Below are 26,681 nucleotides of genomic sequence, written 5' to 3'. Positions count from 1 at the left end.
AGATGAGAGTCATGTGAATTCTGAAAGATGTGGTGGATGAGAATTTCTTGCTGCAGGAAACATCTGTCCAGGCAGGTAGTTGTGAAGTGCTGGCATTTCCCATTATCCAATAGACTGTTCTTCCCCAGCCAGTGGATTTGCTTTATCTTTCAAGACTGCTTAGATATTTCTCAAACGAAAATAAATTGATTTGAATTTTTTTTTTACATTTTATACACAATATTGTGAATATTAAACTTTAAATTCTATCCAAATTTGGATCTGTAGGTGTTCATGACATGATTATAAAGATCATCAGCCGTGTGATGCTCCAGTATTATGTTGCTTTATCTCAGGATATGAATTCCTGAAACTGCATGTCCCAAATTCTGCTGAACTAATTATTACAGTGCAGACAGCTTCTAAAAATAAACTTTCCCATTAGATGTTATGTTTTATAATAAATCTGCTCTTCAGAAAAGTTTTTATTTTCCTCTTGAAATAATGAAGTTTATGGTTTTATTTCCTTCCCCACAACCCCCTAAAATACTGATAAGGCAGGCAGGTGCATTTACTGACTGCTTTTAGAAAGTATTTGGGGTGAATTAAAGGCTTCATAAAAATCCTGTGAAACAGGGAGCAATTAGATGTGATTAGGCAAAAGACTGATAATCAGAAAGCTAGTAGTGCTAGGTAGTGTAGGCCCTGGTACGAGCACTGTGTTTACACATGCCCATTTGTGGTGGATTGCATTTAGCAAGTATTTGTTTTCCCTGGTAATGAGGTGAGAAACAAGTGTCTTTGCCTTGTGTCATCTTTATGAATGTCTCTCACTTTCTACCTTATGTCTTGCTGTCTTCCCTTGAAACCTATTGCATCTTCCTACTGCTTGTCTTATAGGTAAGTGTATTGACAAACCAAGCACAGTTCTCCATCTTGTCTTAGTGGAATACAAGCCCATCCTCTGAAATAATTTGTATGCCTTTGAAAACATCAACTTGAAAGCCTCATTGAGAGTTTAAATTACATTTAAATGTATTCAGTGTTTAAGCTTGTGATGAGAAGCTTTCTCCCAACAGTAGAAAATCACAGACTTCTTCCAAATATAATTTAGTACTTTTTCTGCAAATATTTGTGTGTGATTTGTCATGAATTTTCTAGCACCTCGATACTGGCATGTGTCTTGTGCCAGTGCCATTCCTCCAATTCTCACTGGTAGCTTTCTGATCATAATCCTTTTGCCTTTTAATTAGTGGACACTTTCCTCAGCATAGGGTGACATGAACAGTAGGATTTGATATTTCTTGGGTTTTCAGCTCACCAATCCAAGGGAGAGGACGGAACTCTATCAAATGGGGAAAACCATCTCCTTGCAGCAACTCTGCCTCTCCTGAGTGGTTTCAGGACTCATCATACTAAGACTGACTCCAGACTCCCTTTTCACTTTGGGATTTGTTCTATGCTGCTTTTTGTTTGCTGCTTTGCTTTAATGCTGGTCCCAGCTTTGCTAAGGTGGAATCAGAATAGATTGGGCAGCTGATTCCTATCCCCTCCATAAGGGAATCATTCTTTGCAGGTTTAAAAAAAACCACAACAACAACAACAAAAAATACTAAATTATATTCATATCTATGTACGTGTTTGAATGTACCATCATGGCGTCCATCTCTTAGAGGAGCCAGGTGTCCAACTTACTTCAAGGTATTGAAAAATCAGTAAATACAGTGCAGTTCACATTTCTTCAGTGAAGTGACCACACAAGGTCAGTGTGATTGGAGATGTGCCTAGGCATGCATCAGGAGAGTAATTCTGGGAGAACACCATTCTCGCTAAGTCCAGCACTCTCCTTTCCAAGAGATGTATCAGTATGCAGTGAGGTCCTCATCAATAGGTCTGGGTTTACTGCAGTAGAAGAGAGTGGAAATTAGCAGAGCTGTTAGATGACCCATATGAGGATGATAAAATACCAAGGCAACATCAGGTCAAACTAATGAACTGAAGAGAAGCAGCTTGGAAATATTTAAGCTAAATTATGTGGCAGATAGAAATTCATGGTCATTAATAATGTTAAAAAAGGGAGACTGTTTATGATGAATTGAGAAAACAAAACTTAATATTGAGAATTAATGGTAGAATAGATGTCCAAAAATTCCCTACAGATGTGTAAGGTCATTTAGTTCCCCAGTAACCATTTTTCTTAAATAGTTAAAGCAGCAGACAGATCTTCCGGTATTCAACACAATCTTTCCTTACCAGTAAAAAATGTATGGAAACTATAGCTGTGCTATCACAGGAGGAGGGGATTAATTACTGTTTTAGCACTAGAAAGCCTGTATATGAAAAGGTTACGTGACTTGCCCAAGGCCATGTTGCAGGTCAGTGTCAAAGACAAGAAGGTAGACCAGAACTGGCCACTTGGGCTCCTGTTCAGATTTCATTAGGCCAAGCTCCTTCTATTTGTGTATTTCTTACCTGGAAAATGCATGGAAATACAAGGTATTACTAAACTTGCAGTACCGAAGTAATGGCTGGCAAAAGTGCTAATGGTGGGCTGGGATGTGCTCAGAGCTGACATTGGGTCTTCCTTGTGACAGAAAGCCAGGTAAGTGTTAGCAGAAGGGATGGGGAGGGAGAGACTTCTCGTTCTCTAGTATTTTTCTCTTGATTGTGTAGTTGGCCTGCTCGAGTAAGATGCAAGTTGATTGGAACATCTTCTGTATGTATTCTTCCAGTCGTTTCCAAAATTCGTGTCAGCACGATGCTTCCAACGCTTGCCACCTCTACCATGATCCACCAGCTCCATTCAGATACTGTTTTAAATGAATACAGATGCCATTCCCTATAACATGTTCTATTTCTCTTCACAGAGGGCAGTTGTTTCTTCTGTCCCCCTTTCATTTTGTGGTTGGAAGCGTAAATATTTGAAGTGTTTGAATAAAACGATCCTAACCTTCATATATCTGATGCAGAGACCTGATCTGACCAACTTTGGTGAGAGCTTGAGATCTGATGAAAATACAAGCTCATCTCTCCCTAGGACTGTGAAAGAAAGCTGAATGTTAAACATTAAATAGAGAATAGAAAAGGGGGCTATCATGATGCTGCTAGATACATCCTTGGTGTGCCTGCAACTTCAATATCGCATGCAGTTGTGTTTTCATCATTCAAAAAGCTTCAGATGCCCACAGGGCTGGATGGCCAAAGGCACGGAGTGGCTTCTCAGCAAGGGATGACTAAATAGCCTGGGATTCTTCAGCCTGGAAGAGACAGCTGCATTGTATTAGCAGTCTCTGGATGTATAAACAGCTCTTCCAGCACAAGACCTGGAAAGCCCAATAAAGCTGTTCAGACTGATTCAGAAAATGAAAAGAGGAGAGGTCTGAACAGAGGTAATACTGAAACTTACTAACAAGTCTGGCCTGAATGGGGGGAAAAAATCCCCTAAAAATCACCCCAAGGGGGTTCTTATAAAAGCTGAATACAATTCTTGCATCTTTTTGATGTTCACAGTTCTACCCTGTATTCCTTCCTTTTGTGTCCTCCTGGTAATGAGCTAGACAAGCTCGTCTACTTTAAAAGTAGAGGAAAATATGTTAAATTTTTTGTCTTAAGTGGAAATTTCCAGTGGCCAGCTGAATCCTTCCTCAATAATTGATGCCTGAAAGCATTTTCTCTAGTACTTACTTAAATTGAAATATCTTTGTTGTCCATTATTGTAGAGCTGTATTTTGATTCTGTGAGTGTGCATTACCACTGTCTGGTATTGCATTACAGGTATTGACTTGAGTTTAGTAATAGGGAAGTGTTGCAAGGAGTCAGTCTGTACTGAGACCGTGCAGATAAGCCTCCAGTTGCTGCGCTTCGGCTTTGCGTGCCATTAGGGTCTTCCACCATAGTCAGTGGGGAGCTGCAGCCCAGAAGCCAGAAACATCAGGCAGATCTAATTCAATTTATTTATGTGTTTATTCTGTCCAAGTCAAAACACAGAGCAGTAAGCCAACATCTTTCTTTGTTGCCTTGAAAAGCTTTTAATGCTATTTCAGCACCTAGTGTCATACTTAAAGAAAATAAATCCTCTCAACTTTATTATTCAGCTCAATGCTGTGTACAGTAGATGCATAAGTTATATGCTAAATGTTTTATGATGGCGATTATGTAAGTAATGAGCTTTTACATTTTGGCACCAGAGAGTAACAGAACTGTGTGTAGTACTTTGTAACGTGGTGTAGGAAGGAAACCCTTCTAAGTCCTCTGTAATGACGTGGCACAGCAGGAAGATGAATCTGGATTAATTTGCAAATTAATCTAGAGGAAATGTGACAATGAGCTTTATTTATTTTTTAGCTAAACTTTTCCAAGTCTCTTAGCTCAAAGATGAGATCTTAAATCTATACAGAGGTTTCTGAATAAAATCAGATTTTCTCAAAGATGTCTTCAGCTTCTGTTGACTTCAATGCCAGTCACAGAAACTAGCCGGCTTTGCAAGAATAACACATAATAAATGTTGCTCTGCCTATAGTATTGAAACTGTATTTGCGGTTGTGCTAGTGAGAGTTATATGATGGCATGTCATATATATATTCTATGTCATTACCTATAAATGACTACAAAGTAGAAACTGGAGTGTACATGTGTATTATATTTTTTTAGTTGGACTTTATTGACTAATTTCTTGGGTTTTTTTGTAAGTGGCTCTGATTTCCAAGCATGTCCAAAATCTGGAAAATCCTGGGTATCTTTGTGCCCTGCTGGAACGAGTCAGTCTGTCCTGGTGGCTCCACAGAGGTATTTATTTCTGCTACCTCCCTGGCAAAACTGGAAGAAATTTCCCAGCTAAAATATGGGCATTTTGAACCATTACAAGACTGGCTTTCTTTCCCCAGGCGGGTGGTGATGTAACCGTAGAAAGAGTTTGGATTGTGAAAAATCAGTTATTGTCTTCTCCTTTAGTTTTACTTGCTTATAAATGTCATATCCTGTTCTTCCCAGGGTGGAAGCTTAGCAGAGGTTCATATTTTAAACTAAGATGTCATTAATTTTGAATCAAAACCATAGATACAATAAACCACAGTGAGAGGCATTTCCATGGTGTGTTGTGTGTCAGCATCACGTATGCTGCAGGTTCATGAGACTAAAATGCTGTGTGCCGTCATTGTACACATCTTCAGGTGCTGCATTGCTTCTGATGGCATCACTGAGGAAATGACTGGATTTTTGGTTAAGAGTCAGCTTCTGCACTCACAACCCAGTCATCCAAATAATGAATTTGAAAAGTTGTTTTCCCCATTAATACAAATAGAAAAATTGTGAAGCTAATATCAACATATGCATTAAATCCACCTGCAGATTGGACACTGAGCATAGGGGCTGAAGAGAACAGCATGGAGCTCCTCAGTTGTGTGTAATACAGCATACAGGTTAAGAATAAGCTACGGAATTGGGGAAGGAGGATAGAGGTTTGTTAAATTTAAAAATTGAATTATATATGAAAAGTAACAAAAAAGATTATTGCTTTGGATCAGGGATTATTTTGGTTAAAAGTATGGCCTGAGCATATAAGTGGGTATAACGGGGATCAATTTAAAGGGAGAGAAAGGAAAGATAATTTTGCAGCATGCTCCTATACCAATCTCCTACAACAAAACCACACGATCTCTGCCTGTTTGGGCTGGAGGAGGCAGGCACCGGGCTTGGCCTTTGGGATGGTGCCAGGGTGCACGCACCCGAATGCATCAACTCTCAGAGCAGTACAGCCTTTTCTGTACTGCTAAATGAATGCTAGTGCAGCAGCTGCAGCACGGTCCAGTGTTTGACAAAGATCCCATGGAGCGTCTCCCCTCGTTCCTCATCCCTCCTCTTTTCTCATCTGCCCTTCTTCCAGGAGACAGGAGCTGGTAGTATTCTGCCCTTGTGCCAGCTTTGTCCCCAGTTCTGGAAATGGTGCAGTTTCATTTCTCTCTTGATAGCAAAAGTTGACCCGAACGCAATGTACAGTGCTGTAGAAGATTAATGTAAATGTTTCTTGTGAAAATTGATGGAGGTTTTAGTTTAATAGTGAGTGAATTGCTAATCATCTTATCAAGAGTAGCTAATGGACAGGTATTCAAGCTTAGTTCTCAAAATCATAAACTTCACAAAAAAAATCACTTGTACTGTCTTTTTTCCCAGCATCTTTTTTTCCACTTCATCATCTACATTTCTAAATGTGCTTTTCCTTCATGTGCCACAAACTTTAGATAAAGAAGCTTTATGTCAGTCAGGACTGCAGTGATTTGAAGTAATTATTTAAGCTGTTAGAGACCTTGCATACACGCAGCAGTGAGCATTGCATTGGATCCAAAAAGGATTATTCAAACAAAAGCTGAGCATAATAAGAAAATGAAAAGTATATTGCAACACATAACTACGTTTAGTGGGTATTTCAATGCAGATGTAGGCATGGCTGCATTTAACTGTTATACTGCCTTTTTAAAAAAAATCTCAAGCTGTTTGATGAGGAAGCTGAAGTTAAAAATGAAGCCTTTCTCATAACCTCTGCTCCCTCCTACGCAAAGGCAGAAGCAGGAACAGCCTGCATCTTGAAACGGTCAGCACGGTGGCAGAGGGCCAGTGTCATGGCACAGTGTCAGCCTTGATGACTCTGTAGAGGGGGATTGCCTGAAAAGTCTGTCCTTTGTCACCACTCAGCTAGAGAGTTCAGGGCAGCGGCTTCTTGCTCTGGAGAGGAGGAGGAACAGTCTCCTCAAGCCTGTCGAGGAAGAAGAGGTTGCCATCCAAGGAGGCTTTGCTGTGTGAAGGTTATGATAATGTGCCATCCTGAATAATTCATCTGAACAGAGCTATGGCAGCACTCTGTCAGCTGTGACAATAAACTGTATCTCCAGGTACTTAGCTGAGCTGCCTATTCTGCTGGGTGAGCGTCTTATTAAAATCTCTTAACTTGATACCTCTGCTAAAAATATCTTTGTTGCTGTTTAACCACTGAGTTTCCTTTTTAACTTTTAAAATAGTGGTGATCACTAGCCACTGACAAATACTGTGTCACTGACAACATCTGACTGACACATTTAGATTTGCTGTCAGCTTATCACTAAGAAGCTGCAAATAAAATCTTAAGCAAAGCAGTCTAAGGAAATAAAACCTTTTGAGAGATAGCGTCAGTAGCAGGGTTATTGAGGGCATAGCTGTGAGAGAAACGTATGGTCACAGAAATAAAGTATGGAAAAAATGAAGAAGGTGGAGAGAAACCTACCTAGTCAAAGGCTGAGTTGAGTACTAGGGGATTACAGGGGCGCTTGTGCACCAGCTTATCCATCTGCTGGAAAATAAGCAACACCTCCTAACATCCTTCATAAATTTGTCAGGTTTTCTTACATCCATATGCCTGACAAAATTTTCTAGAAGGTGGGAGAGAGAATAAGAGGAAACAGGCAGAATGTTTTATTTCTCTTTGTGCCATCCCACGGCAGGTGGGGACAGGGAGTTGGGCAGGATGGGTTTTGTTTCCAGAAGAGGAAGCTACGGTCCTGAAAACTGGGGGGTGGCTGGGCAGTGACAAAAGATAGCTGGTTTCCTCCTGGGATGCATGGGCATCTCACTGTCCAGCCTTGATACTGAGCCTTTCAATAGGTGAAAGGGATATTTTCTTTCCAAATATGTCAAAGCAGGACCTAGTACTGAGGCACTGGGTAAGCCACAGTCACCAGCAAAGCTTCAGCTGAAGTTTTTACTTGCTAAAACTCAAGAGGGGAGGAATAGAGGGTAACTGTAGAAGCACCTTTTCCATCCTGTAGTCCTTGTGGATGGGTATGGGGGACTGTTTCATCCCTTGATACAAATCACAGTATCCTTCAGAGTATTTTCATGTTTCCTGATTCTTACAGCCCCAGCAGGACTGTTGTGCTTAGCAGAAACCACTAGTCCCATCAGATGCACTTGTGTCAGACCTGCTTGCTAGGAATGACTTAAGAAAGTGCTGAAAGCAGGCCCACAAGGAGCAGGAGTTACACTGAATTTGGGAGGATACTCTGGAAAAGTCAAAAAGCTCAAGCTAGGCTCTAATGCTATTCCCACCAAAGCTAAAGCTGTCAGATTATTAGAAGAATAAGGAGTTTCCAGTAAAAGAAGTTAAGATTAAAAAGCACTCTTTTCCTAAAAGAAAAAACTGTAAGCATCCTCATACTTTGCTGCTTTAATAGCACTATCATTCCTTAAAAGTACTGCTATAGGTTTTTTTCTTAGTGCTTTGGTGGCTGGTAATGTCTAGATGTCTCTAGATTTAGTTACCCTGGTCATACCTAGTAAGTGATTTTGAACATATCAGGCGATAGCTGTGTGCGATAAAACACAAGCTGTATCTGGCTGGCTGTTGTCTTCTTTGAAGCTGCTAGTTGTCAGGATGCAACATCCTCTGTGCTGCCCAGCAAGACTGGACGGTGAAACAAAATAAGAGTGTTTTCCTTCTCATCCCTGGAAGTCTTTCAAACCAGCATCTCAATTTGTTTACTCAAGTTTGCCCACGCATCCTCATGTGCGTGCAAGAGCTGGATACAAGCATCCCAGCTGAGCTCTAAAATCATGTGGTGACTTGATAAGGGAGATAAGTATCCACAAGCTTTTAGAAGTACTGAATTAGGAATAGCAAAACTTTCCAAAACAAGTATTATTTTAAATGCATCTCACATTGCAGCATCTGCTTTTCCCTGCAGTTCTGAACATGCTTTCTCCCTGTCCCTAGCAGCTGTGACCTATGGTGACAGGTACATGGGACTTTGTGTGAAGTTATGGGTAACCTAACTACTGTTTCAGTTGCCAGACTGACCTGAATCCTTTACCAACCCATCAGTTCTCTTGCCCATCTCTGCTTGCTCAAAACTGCAGTTGCAAGTCCAGTCCTTGCTGGAGCCTCTGACAACTGCCACAAGCTGGTGGTGAATGATCTGGGTGCTATCTAGCTCCTGCAGTGCCTTCCTGCAGATAAAGGTGCATATTGCAATCCTCTCCCTGACTTGCTGGCAAATGACTAAACATCCAGGACTAAACCTTGATCGTCCTACTTGGTTCTTGGCCATCAGAGCAGCTGGGTTTATTTTTGCTTCCCTGGCCTCTGTGATGGTAGGCTGGGCTCAGTCCTGGACTCCTGAATGGCGTAGTGCCTGTGCTCCCAGCCTGCCAGCTGAAGCCTTGGCTCTCTCTCTTGCTGGCCCTAATGGGATCTCTGGGTTCTCTCCTTCCCACAACATGAGTGAGGCAGTGAGGTGACATTAAATACTGGAACAGCAGATAAAAGGCCGTTACTATATTTATTGAGTGTTACAGATAAGTAATCCACTCTGCTGTCAGTGTCTAGAGAAACAGCAAATAAAGTATACATGCCCCTTGCTTTGATGTGATGAAATCTCCAGAGGACATTTACTTCAGTGGCATTTGCAGTGCAGCTGTAGCTGAGTTTTTCAGTGGAAAATGTAAGATATTCATGTCTTTATGCACTGCTTTAAAAATATCGCTATGGCTGATTCTTGTATGCTGGATGATTCTGTGGTCTGAAAGCTGGTTTTTTTCCCAAAATGTTATTAAAATCATCTTAACCGTTTTTGTTGGAAGGGGAAAAATTAATAGTTATTTTGTGGTTTCATACACAACATTAAAACAACAGTCTGGTTTTCATTTAAACCAATAAAAGTATGGAAATTCAAAATGAAGCCTCTCTTCATGTCCTTAGATCAACTTGTTGGCCTTGCTAAAATGCATAATGGATGAAGCAGGGGAAAAACCTCAGTCTTACAACTTGCAGCATTGTTTTCGCATACAGTTCAGCTTTTTTGTTGCTGGATTTCAAACTTGACGTCACTTTATTGCCTGTCTTCTCAAGCTATAAAAACTTCCTCAGTTTTGTAAATTTGCAGCAGTTTAGAATCCAATGAACCACAGACGTTATTTTTAAAAAACGTAAGCAATAATTAAGCAAATTGGTTAGCAAACATACATCAGTGATTGAATTAATACACTTTTTAATTTTAAACTATAAACCTGACTGTTTGGGACAATGAGTATTAGTCATTTCTTGTTTATGGTACGGTCAAAAGGAGACCAGAGGCACTGGCACGGCTGCAGCATGGGAAACCCCGTCCGGCCCCAAGGCAACAGCCCGTCCCCGTGCGAGCGGGGCGTCCCGGGGACGGTGCCCTGAGCAGTGGGGGATCCCCATCCCCGGGGATGCCCCGACTCGCCGGGACTCGGCCCCCAGCGACCTGCTGCAGCTGCCTTAAGCCTGAGCCTGTCCGTGAGTCCAATGCGCTTGCGTGCGGTGTGGCTATCATCGCAGCGCTGCCCCTCTGTTTTCACCCTGCAGGTTCCTTTCCAGCTCTGCTCTCCCCCCGAGGACAGGGCAGGACTGAGTCTGGAGAAACTCCTCAGTGTTGCTGGGGTTCACTTCTCGCCGGTGAGCAGCCTGCCACTGTCCCCGAAACACCTGCAAGCGCTGGGCAGTATAACCGGGTGTCCTTAGCCTATGTGTTATTCCATCTCCCCAAGGCTTTGAAAAGTGAAGCTGTTCCTTCCCTCGTTGCTGTGAATGAGCCATCCTAGGTGTTTACAGCTCTTTGATCTGTTAAGTCACAGCTCCGTCACTTCTGGCTGGTGCCCGCACCCTCGAAGCTGCCTGCCCTCCCTCCTCTCCCTTCTCCTGGGAGGGAGGTTGCTCAGCTGGGCTCATTGCCTGCCTTCATCTGCTTTCCCCAGCATCCCCTGGCCAAGCTCCATGTGTGTGCGTATACTTAAAGCTGATAAAATTGTAACTTATCTTTGATTACCACACTGCTGTTCGGCATCTGTCCCCAATGACCCCTAACACCTTCTGGAACTTTATAGCTTGTGAGGACAGGTCCATAAAGCAATGTTAAGTCTTAAACAAGGTACTTCAGAGCCAAGTGGCTGGCTCGGCTTTGGCAACACTTAACATTGTGAAGGTTGTACCTGCTGAAGCACTCCATGTAATAAACCGTTTGCCTGAGCAAATTTAAACCCCCTGGTCCCTTCCCCTGCAGCAGACCACATGTGCTGCGAAGCAGAGGCAGGGTACGGGCTTAGGCGGCTCGGCGCCTACAGCCCCCAGGCTGGGCAGTTCATCTCTGTCTCAGAGACATTCCCACAGCACAGAGGTTTCTGCATGCTGAGCTTTGCCGGGGGAATTTGCTTCACAGGCTGGAGGAGGTCTTGTTTATTTTTTTTTTCCCAAGGGGAAATGAGTTGTCTAAGTAACCTGGACAAAGAGTAGTGTTTTAGATGAGACGTTACAGCTTCACATTTATTTGCTTGTTTATAGAACTTTTATATTCTTTCGAAGCACAGCAAGAATGTGTAAGAATTGTGATTATTTATCATAGCTATAAGAAGTGGGCCTGCTGGTGATGGACATCTCAAAACCCAGCTGTGCAGAGCCCTTACCTGAAAGAGGATAGGGGATTTCTGGACAAGATCTGTCCCCTCTGCCATGTGGCATGTGTTTAGCAGCAGCTCTGTTCCCTGTCTGGGCTCTTGTGGTCTGCCAGGAGGAACTGGGACAAGCACTGCTGAAATTGCTAACGTCGCCGTTCCGACTTGGCAGTAAAGAGCCCCCGAGAAAGTTCCTGGATGCTGGCACCATGTGCCTGCACTGTTAAATTCACGGCTTGAGCAGGAAGTTAGCACAGGCCAGGGAACATTTCCAGTGGGGCGGGATGTGCGAGGTCCTCTTGTGCTGGCGTTCTTTCCTCCAGGGCAGTCGTCCAGCCTGCCCTGCGTCCCTGCTTAATCCGCTCCCTTCCCCTCCTCATCGCAGGCTTTGCCAAGCAGTAGTGCCATGCCATGAAATCTCCTGGTCCTGGGGGCTGCAGAAGCTGGAGAGAAGCTGTGGAAGAGGGGAAGAATGGAGGAGGATGGAGATGGCAGCCTACAGGAGATTCACGGAGCTGGGGTAGTCCTGCCAGTGCCCTGGTCAATGCAAAATCTTTGAATGGCATGAAAAGCTGGGATGAAAGCCAGCACCTTGCCACAGGCCGGGGTGGCCGCCCTGCCAGGCTGCTCTGGAGGTTTGGCATGGAGCCCTGTGCACCCAGGAGCCCTGGGCCCCAGGGGAGCAGCCTGGCCCGGAGGAAGGCAGAGCGAGCCTGGGCAGGGTGCTTTGCACACTGTGGCTTTCGGAACTGGCTGGTCGGGTGGCACACACACAGACAGGGGGTCTGTACCGCGTCTGGAGTCCTGGGGTGAGATGAGAACCACCAGTTCCTCAGCTGGGACATGCTCAGGGTAAAGCAAGAAGAAATGACCTTGAAGAGCAGCTCTTGCAGCCACTGCTCTCTGGTTTTCTCTGGAGCATGTACGAGGTTGTTCTTCCATAGAGAGCATGTATGTGTGCTGCAGAAGCCCGTTCAAGGCAGTAGCATACCAACAGCATTCTCCGTGCTAAACTGTTACTGGGTCTTGGTCACAGACCAGTGGTATAACCAATGGGAACCCTACCATGCCACAACTTGCATGGAGGCAGCTTTGCCGAGGGAAGGTGACAGCAGAGGTTGAGGGGTCTTTGACCCAAGGCTTAGAGGAGTTCCTGAGGTCCATGGATCCTCCTTGGAAAGATCTAGGTGCAGAGGTGAGGTGAGAGGCAGCTTGGCCCCCTCAACACCTTCTCAGAGGGGACATGGGACTGGAGAGGGAAGGGGAGCTTCTTCAAACCCCATTGTGCTCAGCCAGTCCTGTCCTCCTGGGCAGGTCTATCCTATGGCTTCCTCTGTCAGGCAGCTCCACCACCGCCACCCCTAGTGCCAGACACCTTATTTCTCTTCCTTTCCTCTCCCGAGCTTTCATGGTCAATCAGTGTTTCTTTCTGCCCCCTGCATTTCTCTGTTCCCCAGCATATTTATGTTAAAATTTGTGAGGGTTTTTCTTCAGGGCTTTTCAAGGCTTATTTCTGATGGCATTTGAGATGGAATCTGACTTGTGATCCTCTGGTGTGCTGGTGATTAGGTAAGGCTGGTGTGGGTGTGGAGGTCATGGTGGAGTGGGGGAGACCAGCCAGGAACCTCGGTTAGGAGAGCACTCTGTACGTGAGGTCACTGTTTCAGGGGAGGAGACAGAAAGCAGCCTCTGAAATCAGTCTTCTTCATGACATGCAGAGTGTCGTGGTTTAACCCCAGCCAGCAACTAAGCAACCACGCAGCTGCTCACTCACTCCCCGCCCCAACCCAGTGGGATGGGGGAGAAAATTGGGAAAAGAAGTAAAACTCGTGGGTTGAGATAAGAACAGTTAAATAGAACAGAAAAGAAGAAACTAATAATGATAATGATAACACTAATAAAATGACAACAGTAGTAATAAAAGGATTGGAATGTACAAATGATGTGCAGTGCAATTGCTCACCACTCACCGACCAACACCCAGCGAGTCCCCGAGCGAGCAGCAATTCCCCCCACCCCACTCCCCCCAGTTTCTATACTAGATGTGACATCCCATGGTATGGAATAACCCATTGGCCAGTTTGGGTCGGCTGCCCTGGCTGTGTCCTGGACCAACTTCTTGTGCCCCTCCAGCTTTCTTGCTGGCTGGGCTTGAGAAGCTGAAAAATCCTTGACTTTAGACTAAACACTACTTAGCAACAACTGAAAACACCAGTGTTATCAACATTCTTTGCATACTGAACTCAAAACATAGCACCGTACCAGCTGCTAGGAAGACAATTAACTCTATCCCAGCTGAAACCAAGACAAGAGGAATAGAGTAGAGAGACATCATGGAAAAAATATGCAACTAGAGAAACAATGGGATGGGGCAGATACCTGTGAGTAGCATGGTGGGTTTTCAGGTGAGAGATTGTGACTGCAGACCATGCATCCTCCCATAGAAGGTACCTGTCTGTGAAGAATGGAGTCGATATCTTTGGTGAACCTTCCCTGGTGGTTCACTAAGGCTTCTGAGATGTAGTAGGCTTCATGGCTTTACTTATTGAGTCTCTCCCAGGACACTGAATAGGGACATGAATTGTGCCCCTGTACATTTTGGGAGACCACATGGAAATGTTGCCAGAATGGACCAGTCATGTCAAGGAGTTTGGACTTGGCACCTGTAGACTTGCACAGCTGAAATGGTCACCCACAGGTTGGTAAGAGGTATCGTGACACCAGCCCTCCCCTCCACCAGGATTGGCTCAGGAATCGCACTCTCCCCTGCTCAATGTCCTCTGCATGTAAATAGACTCTGAACGCAGGCAGCCTTGATGCTGTTTGAGAAGGGAGTGTGCCAGTAGCTGTGGTGGGAATGGACACTGATGCAGACCAGTGGTATGTAGGCTTTACAGGTTTAGTGGCAGTTGTTGCAAGGACTTCTCAGCACAACCGAATGTGCTCTTAAGTGTGCATCCTGCTAGAAAACACTCTGCCAGTGCTACGGGACTCCTGTCCCTGGCCAGCACTGTGTGACTCAGGAGCGCGTGTATCACGGCACCATGCACGGAGGTTTGATTTATAGCCCTGGTTCCTAGAGTTTCGCCTTGGCACAGCAGTGAATATCGGTTCCCAGGGAGAGAGTGTGTGTTGGTGGAGTGATTGTGTGATGAAGCCGTCCTGGTTGCAGGTTCTGAGGAGCAGCATTAGTCATGACAGCAAGGTCAGTCACGCCAGCGTTCTTCTTTGAAGCACATTAATTGCAATCACATGGAGGTGGCTTTGGCATGGTTAAGGTATGCAGAATCACCCAGTCCCACCAACTTCAGCTGGAGGCACCAGGATGGGGGTCTCCACCCTAACACTGCTCCCAGCAGGTCCAACACTGCAGCTGGAGCAATTTGTTTGGGGCTGTGTCCAGGTGAGTCGGGGCAGTCCCCGGGAATGGAGACCCCCTTTAGTGGACCACATTAGTGACCCTGCGCAGGACTTTATTCAGTTGGTTGTTGTCTTCCTTGTACTGGGGGGCACAACAAACTGCACAGTGTGTCCAGACGTGGCCTCACTTGAGGGGGCAATACCTTCCCTTGATGTGCTGGATGCTCTCACACCAGGCTGGTTGGCCTTCATTGCTGTGACTCCCAGCCAGCTTGGTACGCACGAGTCTGCAGACACCTCTCGCATACAAAGCCTTGCATGAAGAGCTGCCCCCTCCAGCCCATCCCAGCCTGCCCCACACATGGGGCTGGTCTGTCCTGGTGCAGGACTTCTGCTGAAGTCCTTCTGAAGATACCACTCAGCACCTGGCCTGCTGCCTGTGGGAAATGCCATGGTGGATAGAGCCATCAGCTGCTCCTTTCTTCATACAAGATGTTCCTCATGGTGGCTGAATTTTGCATAAAATGAAGCACTTTGGTTGGTGTTCTTTTACCTCTCAATATCAAATCTCCAAACAAGCCCAACAGAGCATGCAGTTTCACATACAGGTGGGAGACTGCTGTAATTTTGTCTTTGCATGTCCTGCTCCAGCTCGCAGAAGCATTGGCTGTCCATTCAGTAGTAGGAAGAGAGACGTGACGGCTAACTCCACAATTAGACTGTTGTATTTCTCTTTGGCATGAAATAAAATAGTATTTGAATGCACAGTGGGGCTAATGCTACTTTGTGCAGCTTTTTATGAAGATTATAAAATTGAGGCAAAAAGCAGATCTTACTGTAATTAGAAGATAGAAGAGTTGATCGTAGGGAGGAATGGATTAATACTTGCTCTGAAATTTTCTAAACTGCTTTAAAATACCTTCAGCTGAAGGAGCTGAACTTCACTATGAACCCTTTGTGTGCTGAAGTGCAGAGGTTTCTTCATCCTTTTGAATTGCAACATGGAAGTTGCAGGGCTATTTTCCCCAGACATTCAAGAGTCCCTGTGTTCGTTTTGTTGATATGTGAAGTCATTTGGGTTTTTGCAGAGTCATACAATCATTTACTTGATGTGCTAGAGGCAACCCAAACCTCTTATTCCCATTTATTCACCCTTTGAGAAAACATTCGGAAAAAAGTCACCTGTCATTGAAGTTCCAAGTCAGAGGCAACTAGCAGAAAACTGGGAGATAAACCACCAACAGATGGGGGAGGGTTGCATGTGAAGGATGTACTGTACATAATGTGCCATTAAAACTTCATGAAGAGGTGTCCCAGAAAAAATTTTACAAAGCACTAGGCTTAATATTAAATTCTTAGTTTTAGCGGTCTGGTCATTTTCAGGAAGGAATAATCAGCTTAACCACAGCATTCACATATTTAATGTTCTGAGAGAAGAGGGATTGTCTGATTTTTTTTTTTTTTTTTTTTTTTTTCCACAGTAATTAATGGAAGTCAAAGGCAGCAACTGGAATCTGCGAGTTACTCCTCCCGCTACGCTCTGGGACTTTTTTATGAAGCCGGTACACAGATTGATGTCCCTTGGGCCGCACAGTACATCACCGATAATCCCTGCATACGCTTCATCTCCATCGATAATAAGAAACGCAATATAGGTCAGTGCTCCCATTATTTCCCTTAAACACAGTGACAATAGAGGGTGTAGGTCATGAAAAATGCTGTTTAATTGAGTGTTGCTATTCTGAACAGAGCAAGTATTTAACTCCAAGCCGCAGTGGATAGCATTTAATGTCACATTTGGCCTGTAATAAAATACACAATGAAAGTGGGAAGGTCCTCAGAAAATCACCACCCAGCACACGGTTTACGTTACTGCATTTATGAAACCAGTGTCAGGGGATTTGAGACATCAAAATGTTGCTATTCCAAGAAAGAGCTGGAGTTCCTTTGTTTAATCATTGATTCATACACATGCCAATTTATCTCCCATCATCCATTACTTTACAACTCCTGTTCTTTCCACTAAGCATGCTTGGAAGTAGTAATGAGTTATATAATTGAGGCTGTTCTAGTTAATTCAGAGTTAGCCAGTGTGCTTTTATAATCATGGAAGATTCTTGAAATGGCTGCACATAGTATGGCTGCTTGGTAAAGCCTGGAGAATGTCCCATAAGGCAGACTTTTCTCATCTGTTTCTGGAAGATGGCAGTTGAGTAAGTATATGTTTTATTTATTAAATTTATTTCATATACTAAGAGTGTGTTGGCATAGAATAGCTCAAGAAAAAACCGCTAGCATTTGAGTTTAATCAAGTTCATTAGGAGCTGAAAACACTTCCCAATTCTGTTACTTGTTCACATTGTGACGATGACCAGGTTTAACCACATCTATGAAGTGGGGGTAAAAACCTACCCACCTTTATGGTGACCTACAAAGCACTGTGACTCACTGTCAGAGAATAAGGAAGGATTTTCATAAGCAGCTGCTGCCTAATACGTAATTATTAAGTATTACCAAATTTGCTGCGCTAAAACATGTTCAGATTTAGACCTGGGAGACTTCTGTTTCTAGTCTTCCTTGTTCAATCGGGATTCATTGCTTCCTGCCTGCAGTCTGCAGACATCAGTGACGTTAGTACCTGCTGGGCAGGGCATTGAAAACCTTGCCTGTCACCCTTACATCTACACACCATCACCATGCTAGAAAACAGCCGTAAGGTTGGGCATGTCTTCCCTCTCTTACACTGTAAACATGCAATTTAATGTAATAAGCTATCACAAGGGAGTGTCACAGTATAACAGTGGTGCTGGTGGCCACGACCTCTGAAGATCTCTGCTCCAGCTCCCACTCCCAGCAGGCTGTGCTAACACAAGGTCGGGGCAGCCGTGCCTTGTCTAGCTGAGGTTTTTAAAAAAGAACAGGATGGAGATCCCCCACATCACTGGTGACCTGTCCCAGGGCTGCACCTCCACTGGGGTAAGAAGTGTTTCTTTATCTGCAGTCTGAACTTCCCGAGGCTCAGCCTGTGGATGTTGCCTCCTGTTCCATTGTCTGCCTCTACCAATAAAAGTCACGGTCATTCAGGTTGGAAGGGACCACTGGAGGCTGGCTGGTCCTACCCCCACACAAGGTTTGAATTTAGATCCAGCTACAAAGTTAGATCATGTTGCTCAAGGCCCTGATGTGGTGTGATTTGCCACCTTTGCACTTCTGGCTTATATTCAATGGTGGATCCACCATAACCAGCGGGATCTTTTCAGAAAGGTCTGTTGCTCAGCCAAAGTGATGCATGGGGTTGTCCTGTGTCAGACATGGGACCTTGCACTCCTCCTTGTTGTGGTGATAGTACAGTTCAAGTCAGCTCTTCCAAATATGCCCTTCTTTGCACCAAAGCCAACTGGGTAGCAATGGCTCTTGAAGTGCCTCCAGAAACAGCAGTTTATGCTGGGAGCAAAGAAGTTGGAGAGATGAATCAACTCACCACTGTAGAAGCCCAATTTTGTTATTTGTCCTAAGAATTTAGCCTGTTGGCCTGAAAATAGGGAAAATAAAACAAAAGAATGGCTGAACTGGCCAAAACAAAGATGCATCCACCCTGATACGCTTCCTCCAGCAGGGACCAATAATGAATATTTAAAAAAAAGAGTGTAAGGAAAGCCAAATTCAGAGTGGTGGTTTTTTTTCTCTGGCATTGTCTCCTTGTTACTGACAATGTGCAGCTGGAGATTTTCTTGTATCTGAGATTATATCACCATCGTTGTGTTTAATAATAAGTACTTGATAGTTAATAGCACCTACTGGTATTGTCCATCCCATTTGCCTGATTCTAGCTGTGCAGAAGAGGACACAGCCCAAGGGAGAAGTTCACCCATCCTTTCCTCACCTGTTTGCATATGTGGTCTCAAAGCACTGGCACTGAGAACAATGAATATGGAATTATAATGGAATTATCAAATAGCTAAGTATAGTGTCTTTGCTGTCTCCAAATGCAATTTAACCAGATAGTAAGCATACTATTTGGGGCATATTGTTAACAAATACATAGAAATTACCAGAACATCAGTGTTGACACATACCTTTCTCACTGAAATTTCCCTCGTATTGTGGAAGAGATCTCTTTATATGAGCAAATTTTTCCAAGAAGTACAAATTGTATACCTTCATAGGGCTGGAACAAGCTGGGGGCAAGCAAGTGAAGATGATTTGTCTCCGGTAGGGCCCTCCTTGTGACATATAAACAATCAACCAGCCGCCTTGACTGTGCTGTCTTTCCTGGTGAATTTGCATTTTGCAGATTTGCACTTTGTTCCAGGAAAAGTAGTACTAGGGAGAGAGCAGTACGTGTTAGCTGGAACAGTATTTCTGGCTGCAAGCGCTCAAGCTGAGCACAGGAGTGTTGGAAAGCATGCCTGCATCGTGTTCAGTAATGCTGACATACAGAAGTATAAAAATCAAAAGTGGTCACCAAGCGATTCACTTTTTCTTCAAACATGTGCACAGCTCCGCTGATAATAGAGATGCGCACACACATACATAAAGACAACATGGGCAAGGGGGGCTGAAATTTATTTATGTATAGGGAGTACTGCAGCCAAACCACTTGAATATAAAGTTCCTTTGTTTGTTTTAGCACATATGCAAGTATTTTGCATTTGTATTTTTCATTCCGTGCTTCTGACTGACCTCCAGAACATTTCAATGGGAGGCACGGCAGCACCTTGCTGTCCCTTGTTTGCTGGTTTTTTGTGGTGCCAATGCTGATGTTTTAACACCATGCTCCACTCACTCATCGTTCTTCCCATTTGTTATGGGTTTGTGTGGTGTGGGGGTTTTTTGGTAGCAGGGGAGGAGGGGCTGCAGGGGTGGCTCCTGTGAGAAGTTGCTCGAAGCTTCCCTGGCTCCAAGTCGGACCCACCACTGGCCCAGGCCGAGGCCATCAGTGATGGTGGTAGCGCCTCTGGGAGAACAGATTTAAGAAGGGGAACCAGCAGTGAGTAGGGGGATTGGAATGTGAGAGGAACCCCTCTGCAGATACCGAGGTCAGTGAGGAAGGAGGAGGAGGAGGAGCGCCGGAGGAGGGGATGCCCTGCAGCCCGTGGTGAGGTGGCAGGATGTGTCCCCCCTGCATCTCATGGAGGGGAGCGGGGGAGCAGAGGCCCCCAAAGATGGCCGGGACTCCATGGGAAAGCCCGTGCTGGAGAAGTTTGTGACTGAAGATCGGCCCACGGAAAGGACCCACACCAAGGAAGTTTGTGAGGAACTGCATCCCATGGAAAGGACTCACGTTGGAAAAGTTCATGGAGGACTGTCTCCTGTGGGAGGGACCCCATGGGGGAGCAGGGGATGGGTGAGGAGTCCTCCCCCTGAGGAGGAAGGAGCGGCAGAGACCAGGTATGAGGGACTGACCCCAACGCCTGTTCCCCTGCGCCGCCGGGGGGAGGAGGTGGAGAGAACTAGGAGTGGAGCTGAGCCGGGAAGGAGGGAGGGGTGGGGGGAAGCTGTTCTAAGGTTTGGGTTTACTTCCTAATATCCCTTGTTTTGTTTTGATTTGTAGTAAATTAAATTGATTTTGTTTCTTCCCCAAGTTGAGGCTGTCTTTTGCCCGTGACCATAAGTGGTGAGTGATCCCTCACTGTCCTTGTCTCAACCCATGAGCCTGCCTTCATATCTTCTCCTTATCCCACCGTGGCCGGGGAGTGAGCGAGTGGCTGCGTGATGCTTTGTTACCAGCTGGGCTGAAACCACACCACCATTCTTATATTCTTTAACCTTGATTGATCATGATTCATTGCAAGAAGATGCTGGTGGCAATGAAGAAGTAAGCATTCAGAGAGAAAAAGCAGAAATGCTCAGGCTAAGATTTACATTGGGTCCCCTGGGTGAAGCAGCTGAGATCTTTCAGGACAGCCATCCTTCCCAAAAAGCCATCACCTTCTCCAGTTGATGCCTGAGTGGTCTCACTTCCACCGTTCCTCCTCTGTGCCATATACACTGTCTCCATATATTCAGTAGTGTGTTATTTCTCAAGTGCCTGCATGCATCCCTCCTTCTGTTGCATTAAACTTAAGAGGGAAAATTGCTTTGCTGCTCATCAGATGTGGCTGCAATGCTTATCAGAAGTACATCCTCAACACAGAGGAGTATGGCTGCAGTTCTCTAGACATAAGTAAAAGTGACTAATGGATCAGACACAAACAGAAATTGGATGTTTCTGGTGTTTCTACACCTACTTTAATGTATCCACAATTAGTGTAGGTTTATCTAACCCTCGTTACCACCTCAAATGGTTTTAGTAAACAGCATTGAACTACAGAGATCCAAAGGAAATAACTCTAGCTTTCTGCTAAGGGATTCTTTGCTAAACACATTATTACACAAAAAATAGCTACATCTATATAACGTCTGCCTAAAAGCAACTAGTCTAGCACTCACTATGAAAGTCCAAACTGTCTTTTTTGTTTGTATGAGATGTGGTAATCCCTGCTTTGACTCATTTAGTAAAGCAGAGATGTAAAACTCTCTTTCTTATGCAGGTTTCACATTTTAGCAGTGAAATACCTGAAACAGTCTTGTTGTTATAATTATACAATAGGATGGGTTTGTTAGCAGAGCTGGTGAGTTGCAGTCTGTAATTCTCCAGGAATCTCAGCCTTTGCTTGCTCTCAGAGCCACTCACTTCCCTAAGGATCGCTTGTGCCTTGCTGTGTTGTGATGACCTGCAGTGCTCTGAATTGCTGCTTGTTGCATGGCACTTGCAAACTCATGAAGCCTCTCCTTGCTAGGAGATACAGCAGCATCCCCTCTCTTTTTGTTTTCTCCTTAATTGCTTTATGCAGACTGCTCAAGTGTTGCTGGGTCTTCAAACATTTATAGTGTAATGATGTTCTTTAATTCATAAGTTTGCATTCAACACAACTTTCATCAGCATGTCCCCTGGACTTCTGCAATGGAGAAGAAGCCAGGTGACCATGCCATCTTTCTGGCAGTCCAGGTGGGTGAGACAGAACAGCAGGACTTCTCAGAGTTTTGTCTTTGTTTACACTGCTAGAGAGAAATACAGTCTTCTGCGATGGGCTAACCCTCACTGCAATGGGGAGGAGGTAGCGAGCTTGACCCAGGCATGGCTGAGCCTGCTGGGGAAGGCACCGGCACCCAGGGAGTCCCTGGCAGCTCTTCTCTGTGGCACAACGTGTTACCATTAGTTGGCTTCAGCCTAGACACAGCCTAGTTTCTTATCAATAACTACAGGTGACATCTGTTTTCTTCCCGATTTATGCGGAAGAATCAATAATAAAGCTGTTTGTGATACTGCCGTTACCAATGTAATCTGGAGCACAGTGAGCCTCCGAGAGGGAAGGCTTTTTGCCGCAGCTGAGGATCTCAGCTGCTGTTCATAAAATCGCATGTGTGTCCGCAGAGGTGATGCACTTGAACATTACATAAGGAAGAGCCTACAAGAAGTGTATGTTGAATTCCCTGTGCGGTATGTGTGAATATTAAATATTTGTGTGATTGGCTGCCTTAAACACCCCATCAATATTTATAACTGGTCGGGGGGACAGTGGGAATTCTTCAGTATAAATTATTTCAAACCTCATTTCTGTAATACCGCAGTCTTTGCATCTCTTTGCATTCTGGAGGACTAAAGATAGATGACATAAAAATGGAAGCGGTTCCATTCTTTTACTTCAGGATTGCGAGGTTATATAATCTAAAGGGAAGAGTCGTCTTACAGGTTTTCAGGATCAGTGTAATTCTTGAGTATCCTTTTTAATTTTAAAATACAGATTTCTTTATCTTCTCAGTACTGAAATAAGAATTTTTAGGAAGATCGAAGAGTTAAAGAGTTATTTAGGTTTTTGCCTCATTACATGGCCAATTGCTTTGTAATCCCCTGCCTGCCCTGCCTGCCTTTTAGAAAACTAATCAGAAACTGTCTGTAAGGCTAATGAAATGCTGAATTTCTGAATATAAAAAAGTTAGCACTGTTCTTTACACGGACTTTTCCAAAATGTGCCTTGTGAGGTAGAGAAGATTTTATTCCAGGGAGAATACGGGACCTTACAAACCACAGGAACTTCTGAGGATAAATCGGGAAGCTCGCTAACCCTTTTGCTAAATAGCAGCATGGTGCTTTGAAAGCGAACCTCCATCTCTCTTGCTCATTTGCTAGGTGTGGTGAAGTTAATCGCTGTTCTGTTTTTCATTTTAGATACAGTTTTATGAGGCCTGCATGTTGACTTTTCTTTTGGCAGCCTGCTGATCCCTCCCAGGGAGCAAAGATACTGTTCCAGCCTGTCTGGAGGTGTCCAGCTTCTCTGCTGCCCTCCGCACTGACCCAGCAGCATTTCCTTTACAGCCTAGCTTCAAGGGTTTGTTTGGTGTAGCAGTGATGAAGCCCTTTCCCTTCCCCTCATGCTACCCATGACCAGAATGGGTTTTGCATAGCAAAACCCATTTCCCCAGTAAGATTAAAAAATCCTGAGGGCAGGAAGCAACCACGTGTTGTTTTTTATTGGTATCTGTTCTGACTCCAGGTTTTGGGCAGGAACACAAGAAAAATACTTGACACTGTTCCTCTAGGAAGGAAGAAAATGTTCCTGTGGAAGATGTGTGCCTATTACATCTGTATATAGGTCTCTTCGAGAGGCTAGGTTGTAACCCTAGGATTGATCCCCTAGGAAGGAGAGACATGGTGTCCGTGCCGACGCTGGAAGGGTTCCCAGCCATTCAGCTGAGCACTCAAACAGGAGTACGATCTGCCTTTGAAGCTGGCCCCTGTTCTGAGCAGGAGGTTGGACTAGAGACCTACAGAGGTCCCTCCCTACATAAGTCCTGTGACTGAGGCAGACAATGTTCTGTATTTACTGAGTATTTACTGAACACACTAATAAATTAACTGGAAAGTGAGTCCAACCAAGCCCCCTTGGTGAAAACAGGCAATTCTTCAAGCTTTGTCCACATTCACTGTCCAGCAAGTTTTAAAGTCAGCCCAGCTGAACTAGTAAAAATTTTCAATCCTCTTTGTGGACCTTTTGTGGATGTATCTACGGAGCCTGCAAACTGATCTGCAGGCCTTGGCTACTTACTTTTGTACCCTTTTTAAAGTAGATCTCATTCTCCCAAGGATCGGTGGCTTTGCAGAACCTGTGAGAGTGCAGAACTAGGGCACTTCCAGGGCATGCAGATTGCAGCCTGTGCTGCCTTGTGCTTCTCCACAAATATGTTTCAGTCTTAGACCAGCGCAACCACTTCTAAGGTCAAGGCTGATCAGCCTCTCTGAAACCCTGACCTTGGCACCTCAGTGGACACTGTGTCCCTTGTGGTACAAGGTTTCATTTTTCAAAGCCTTTCAGCTGAGCAACTGCAAGACATGCTCCATGGTGGCCCTCAGACATGATTATGTCTCCTAGAATATTATTGTTTGGACAAATCGAGTTGGCTTCTGCTTTCTCAGGAATAGTAGGAGTAGCTATAGCTGCTTCTCTTCATTTTTGCCAAGTCTCCCCTGCTAGCCTCATGGGAAGTGTCAAAGGGCAGATGGGTCCTTCTTAGGGTACCTTCTCCTATTAGTATAGTCCTAAGAGCACTGTGCTCTGTCCCCCTCCTGGCACCTTGAAATCCATGTTACCAGCCAGTTCTTCCCCTTCCACAGTACTTTTCAATCTGTCACATTCCCAGAACATGATAAGATACCATCCTGACCATTTGCCAAATAAATCGTATGACTTTCAGGCTCTGATGGTGTTCTTCCTGCTAAGGAAACTTCAGGCCCCCGTGCATCCCAGGGATCGCAGCTAATCTCTAAAATGTCTTTTGAATTTAGGGACTCTGAACCCTGACCTTGGCATAGATTCACCAGAGAGAAGTAGCTTTTGCATTTTGCAAGGGAGAAGATTTTGGTGGACCGATAATCCACTGTGGGCTTTCTCTGCGAGGTTATGTTTTGTTTTATTGAGGTGTTTGTCCTTTAGTGATCTCTCTGTCCCCTTCCTTCCCTGAGACTGATGGTAAGGAGGATGTGGCCACCACAGGAGCTGACTTTACACCCTTAATATTTCTGAGAACTTCCCAGGGCAGAAGGAGGTCCCTGTGGGAGGACTTGGCACCACGGGCTGTTCATATTGTCACTGTCCTGCAGTAGAGAGTGCATGGAGGTATTCACCCATAAATCTTTTTATCCCACTGTAATAGTGACAGCTACACTTCTAGCCCAAGCAGCTTTGCTGAGCAGCTTCACCCAGGACACCATGCTCTTCCATCTTACCATTCCGCACTAAATGTGTTATTCAAAGCTAGGAGCCACCTTTCTGATGCCAGATGCTCTTGAGCCGCAAGCCACTGTGCTGGGGAAGCGGCCCTGGGCTCTGTTCTCTGTGCTCTTCTCCAGGGCATCTTTTATTAGGCCCATCCTTTTTCTGGAACATAATACTCCTAACAGGCTTAATCCTGCATAAATTCTCACTGTCAGCAGTCTGTCCTTCTCTTTCTTTACACAGCCTGTGTGTGATTCCTACAGCTGGGAATTAATGACGAGTGTTGAGACAGTCCTAAAACATTAGGAAGCTGATGGCCACCTTCTCCTGCTCACAATCCAAACGCCTTTCCCCTCATTCCCAGGTTGTAGGTCAAGATCCAGTTTCCCCAGAGTGTTGTTCAACATGGGGAGACTTTGCTAGTCCTTAATTTGGTTATCACTGGCTGAAGCGCAGTGTATGCTAAGCTCTAATTGCTTTCATGATTTCTGTCCTTGACACCCCTTCTGGATAGCTGATGTGTCCTCTACCTGTGACAGCTTGTACTTCACGCTACTCAGTGTTGGAGGTCTTCCTCGTCTGTTTTCATGGGCTTATACAAACCTACCAGGTTCCAGCTGGAGGCAGTGGGGCGGGGGTCTCTGGTCTGACCCTGCTCCCAGCAGAGCAAATGTCACAGCTACAGCAGGTATCCAGGCGAGTCAGGGCAGTCCCCAAGGATGGAGACTTCCCACCAGTCAGGGCCCCGTCCCGGGGATGCCCCACTCACATGGGAAGGGGCTGTAACCTCATGTCCAGTTGGGATTTTCTCTCATTGCAATTGTGTCCATTGGCTCTTGTCCTGTTGCTTTGAACTTCTAAGAAAAGTCTGGCTCTGTCATCTCTGTCACCTTCCCTTTAGGATGTGGAAGATGCAGTTAGATCCTCACTTTTCAATTCTCCACTTAATTCTGCATTTATTTAATCTCCTGTCTTTTCAATTAATCCATTTTCCTTTTCCATGTACATGGTTTCAGACTTGCTAAGAGGGGAAGACATTGCTGATCAGACTGCCAGTGCAGCCAGACTTTGGTCTGAAGTGCTTCAGCACCTCCCATAAGGTCTTTGTGGACTAGACTTGTCTGTGGGGGACTGGTGGAACTTCATACTTTGACTTTGAGACAAAAAAACTGGGATTTGTTCATCCCTACTACTCTGCTGCTCAGCCTTGCAGGCTGCTCAGAACGACTGCATGTAGATAGTGGTGGTGGCCAAGACATTCCAAGGAGGGTGGCCATGTTACATCTGGGACCCATATCAGAGTCTGGCTCTGTCCATCTTCCCATCCCCATGAGCCAGCCGCTCCACAGTCTGCAGGGTCCACACAGCCCCAGCCGCTGCTGCTGGGCCAGGCAGGGATGTAGCAGCTACTGCAGCACCTTCCTTGTCACAGACTGGATGCTGGGCTGGAGGGGGCGATACGCCAAAGATCACCCTGTTTACATGGGAGCAAAATGAGTCTTGAAAGGAATGTGTTTATCCTCACATTCATCACTTTGCTTCTACTATCTGCCTGTGTCGGTCCTGTGCGATGCAGCAGAGCAAAGGAAATTAACAGTAAATGGAGGAAAACAATAGAGAAGCAAAGGAAACCTGTAGTTACAGTATTGTATC

General features: G+C 44.9%; 1 protein-coding gene across 2 annotated transcripts in view; it reads left to right on the top strand.

Moving 5' to 3' along the window:
* RNLS (renalase, FAD dependent amine oxidase) overlaps positions 1 to 26,681 on the top strand; it is a 79,756-nt gene that overhangs the window by 42,245 nt on the left and 10,830 nt on the right. For both annotated transcript variants that reach the window (XM_069795938.1, XM_069795936.1), the window contains exon 5: positions 16,254 to 16,427. In XM_069795938.1, the coding sequence (XP_069652039.1) occupies positions 16,254 to 16,427 (174 nt within the window). The remainder of the gene's footprint in view (positions 1 to 16,253; positions 16,428 to 26,681) is intronic.

The sequence above is a fragment of the Haliaeetus albicilla genome, chromosome 11, assembly GCF_947461875.1.
Source record: "Haliaeetus albicilla chromosome 11, bHalAlb1.1, whole genome shotgun sequence".
Classification (NCBI taxonomy): domain Eukaryota; kingdom Metazoa; phylum Chordata; class Aves; order Accipitriformes; family Accipitridae; genus Haliaeetus; species Haliaeetus albicilla.
The sequence above is the reverse complement of the archived record's forward strand: the minus strand, read 5'-3'. Positions and strand labels throughout refer to the sequence as shown.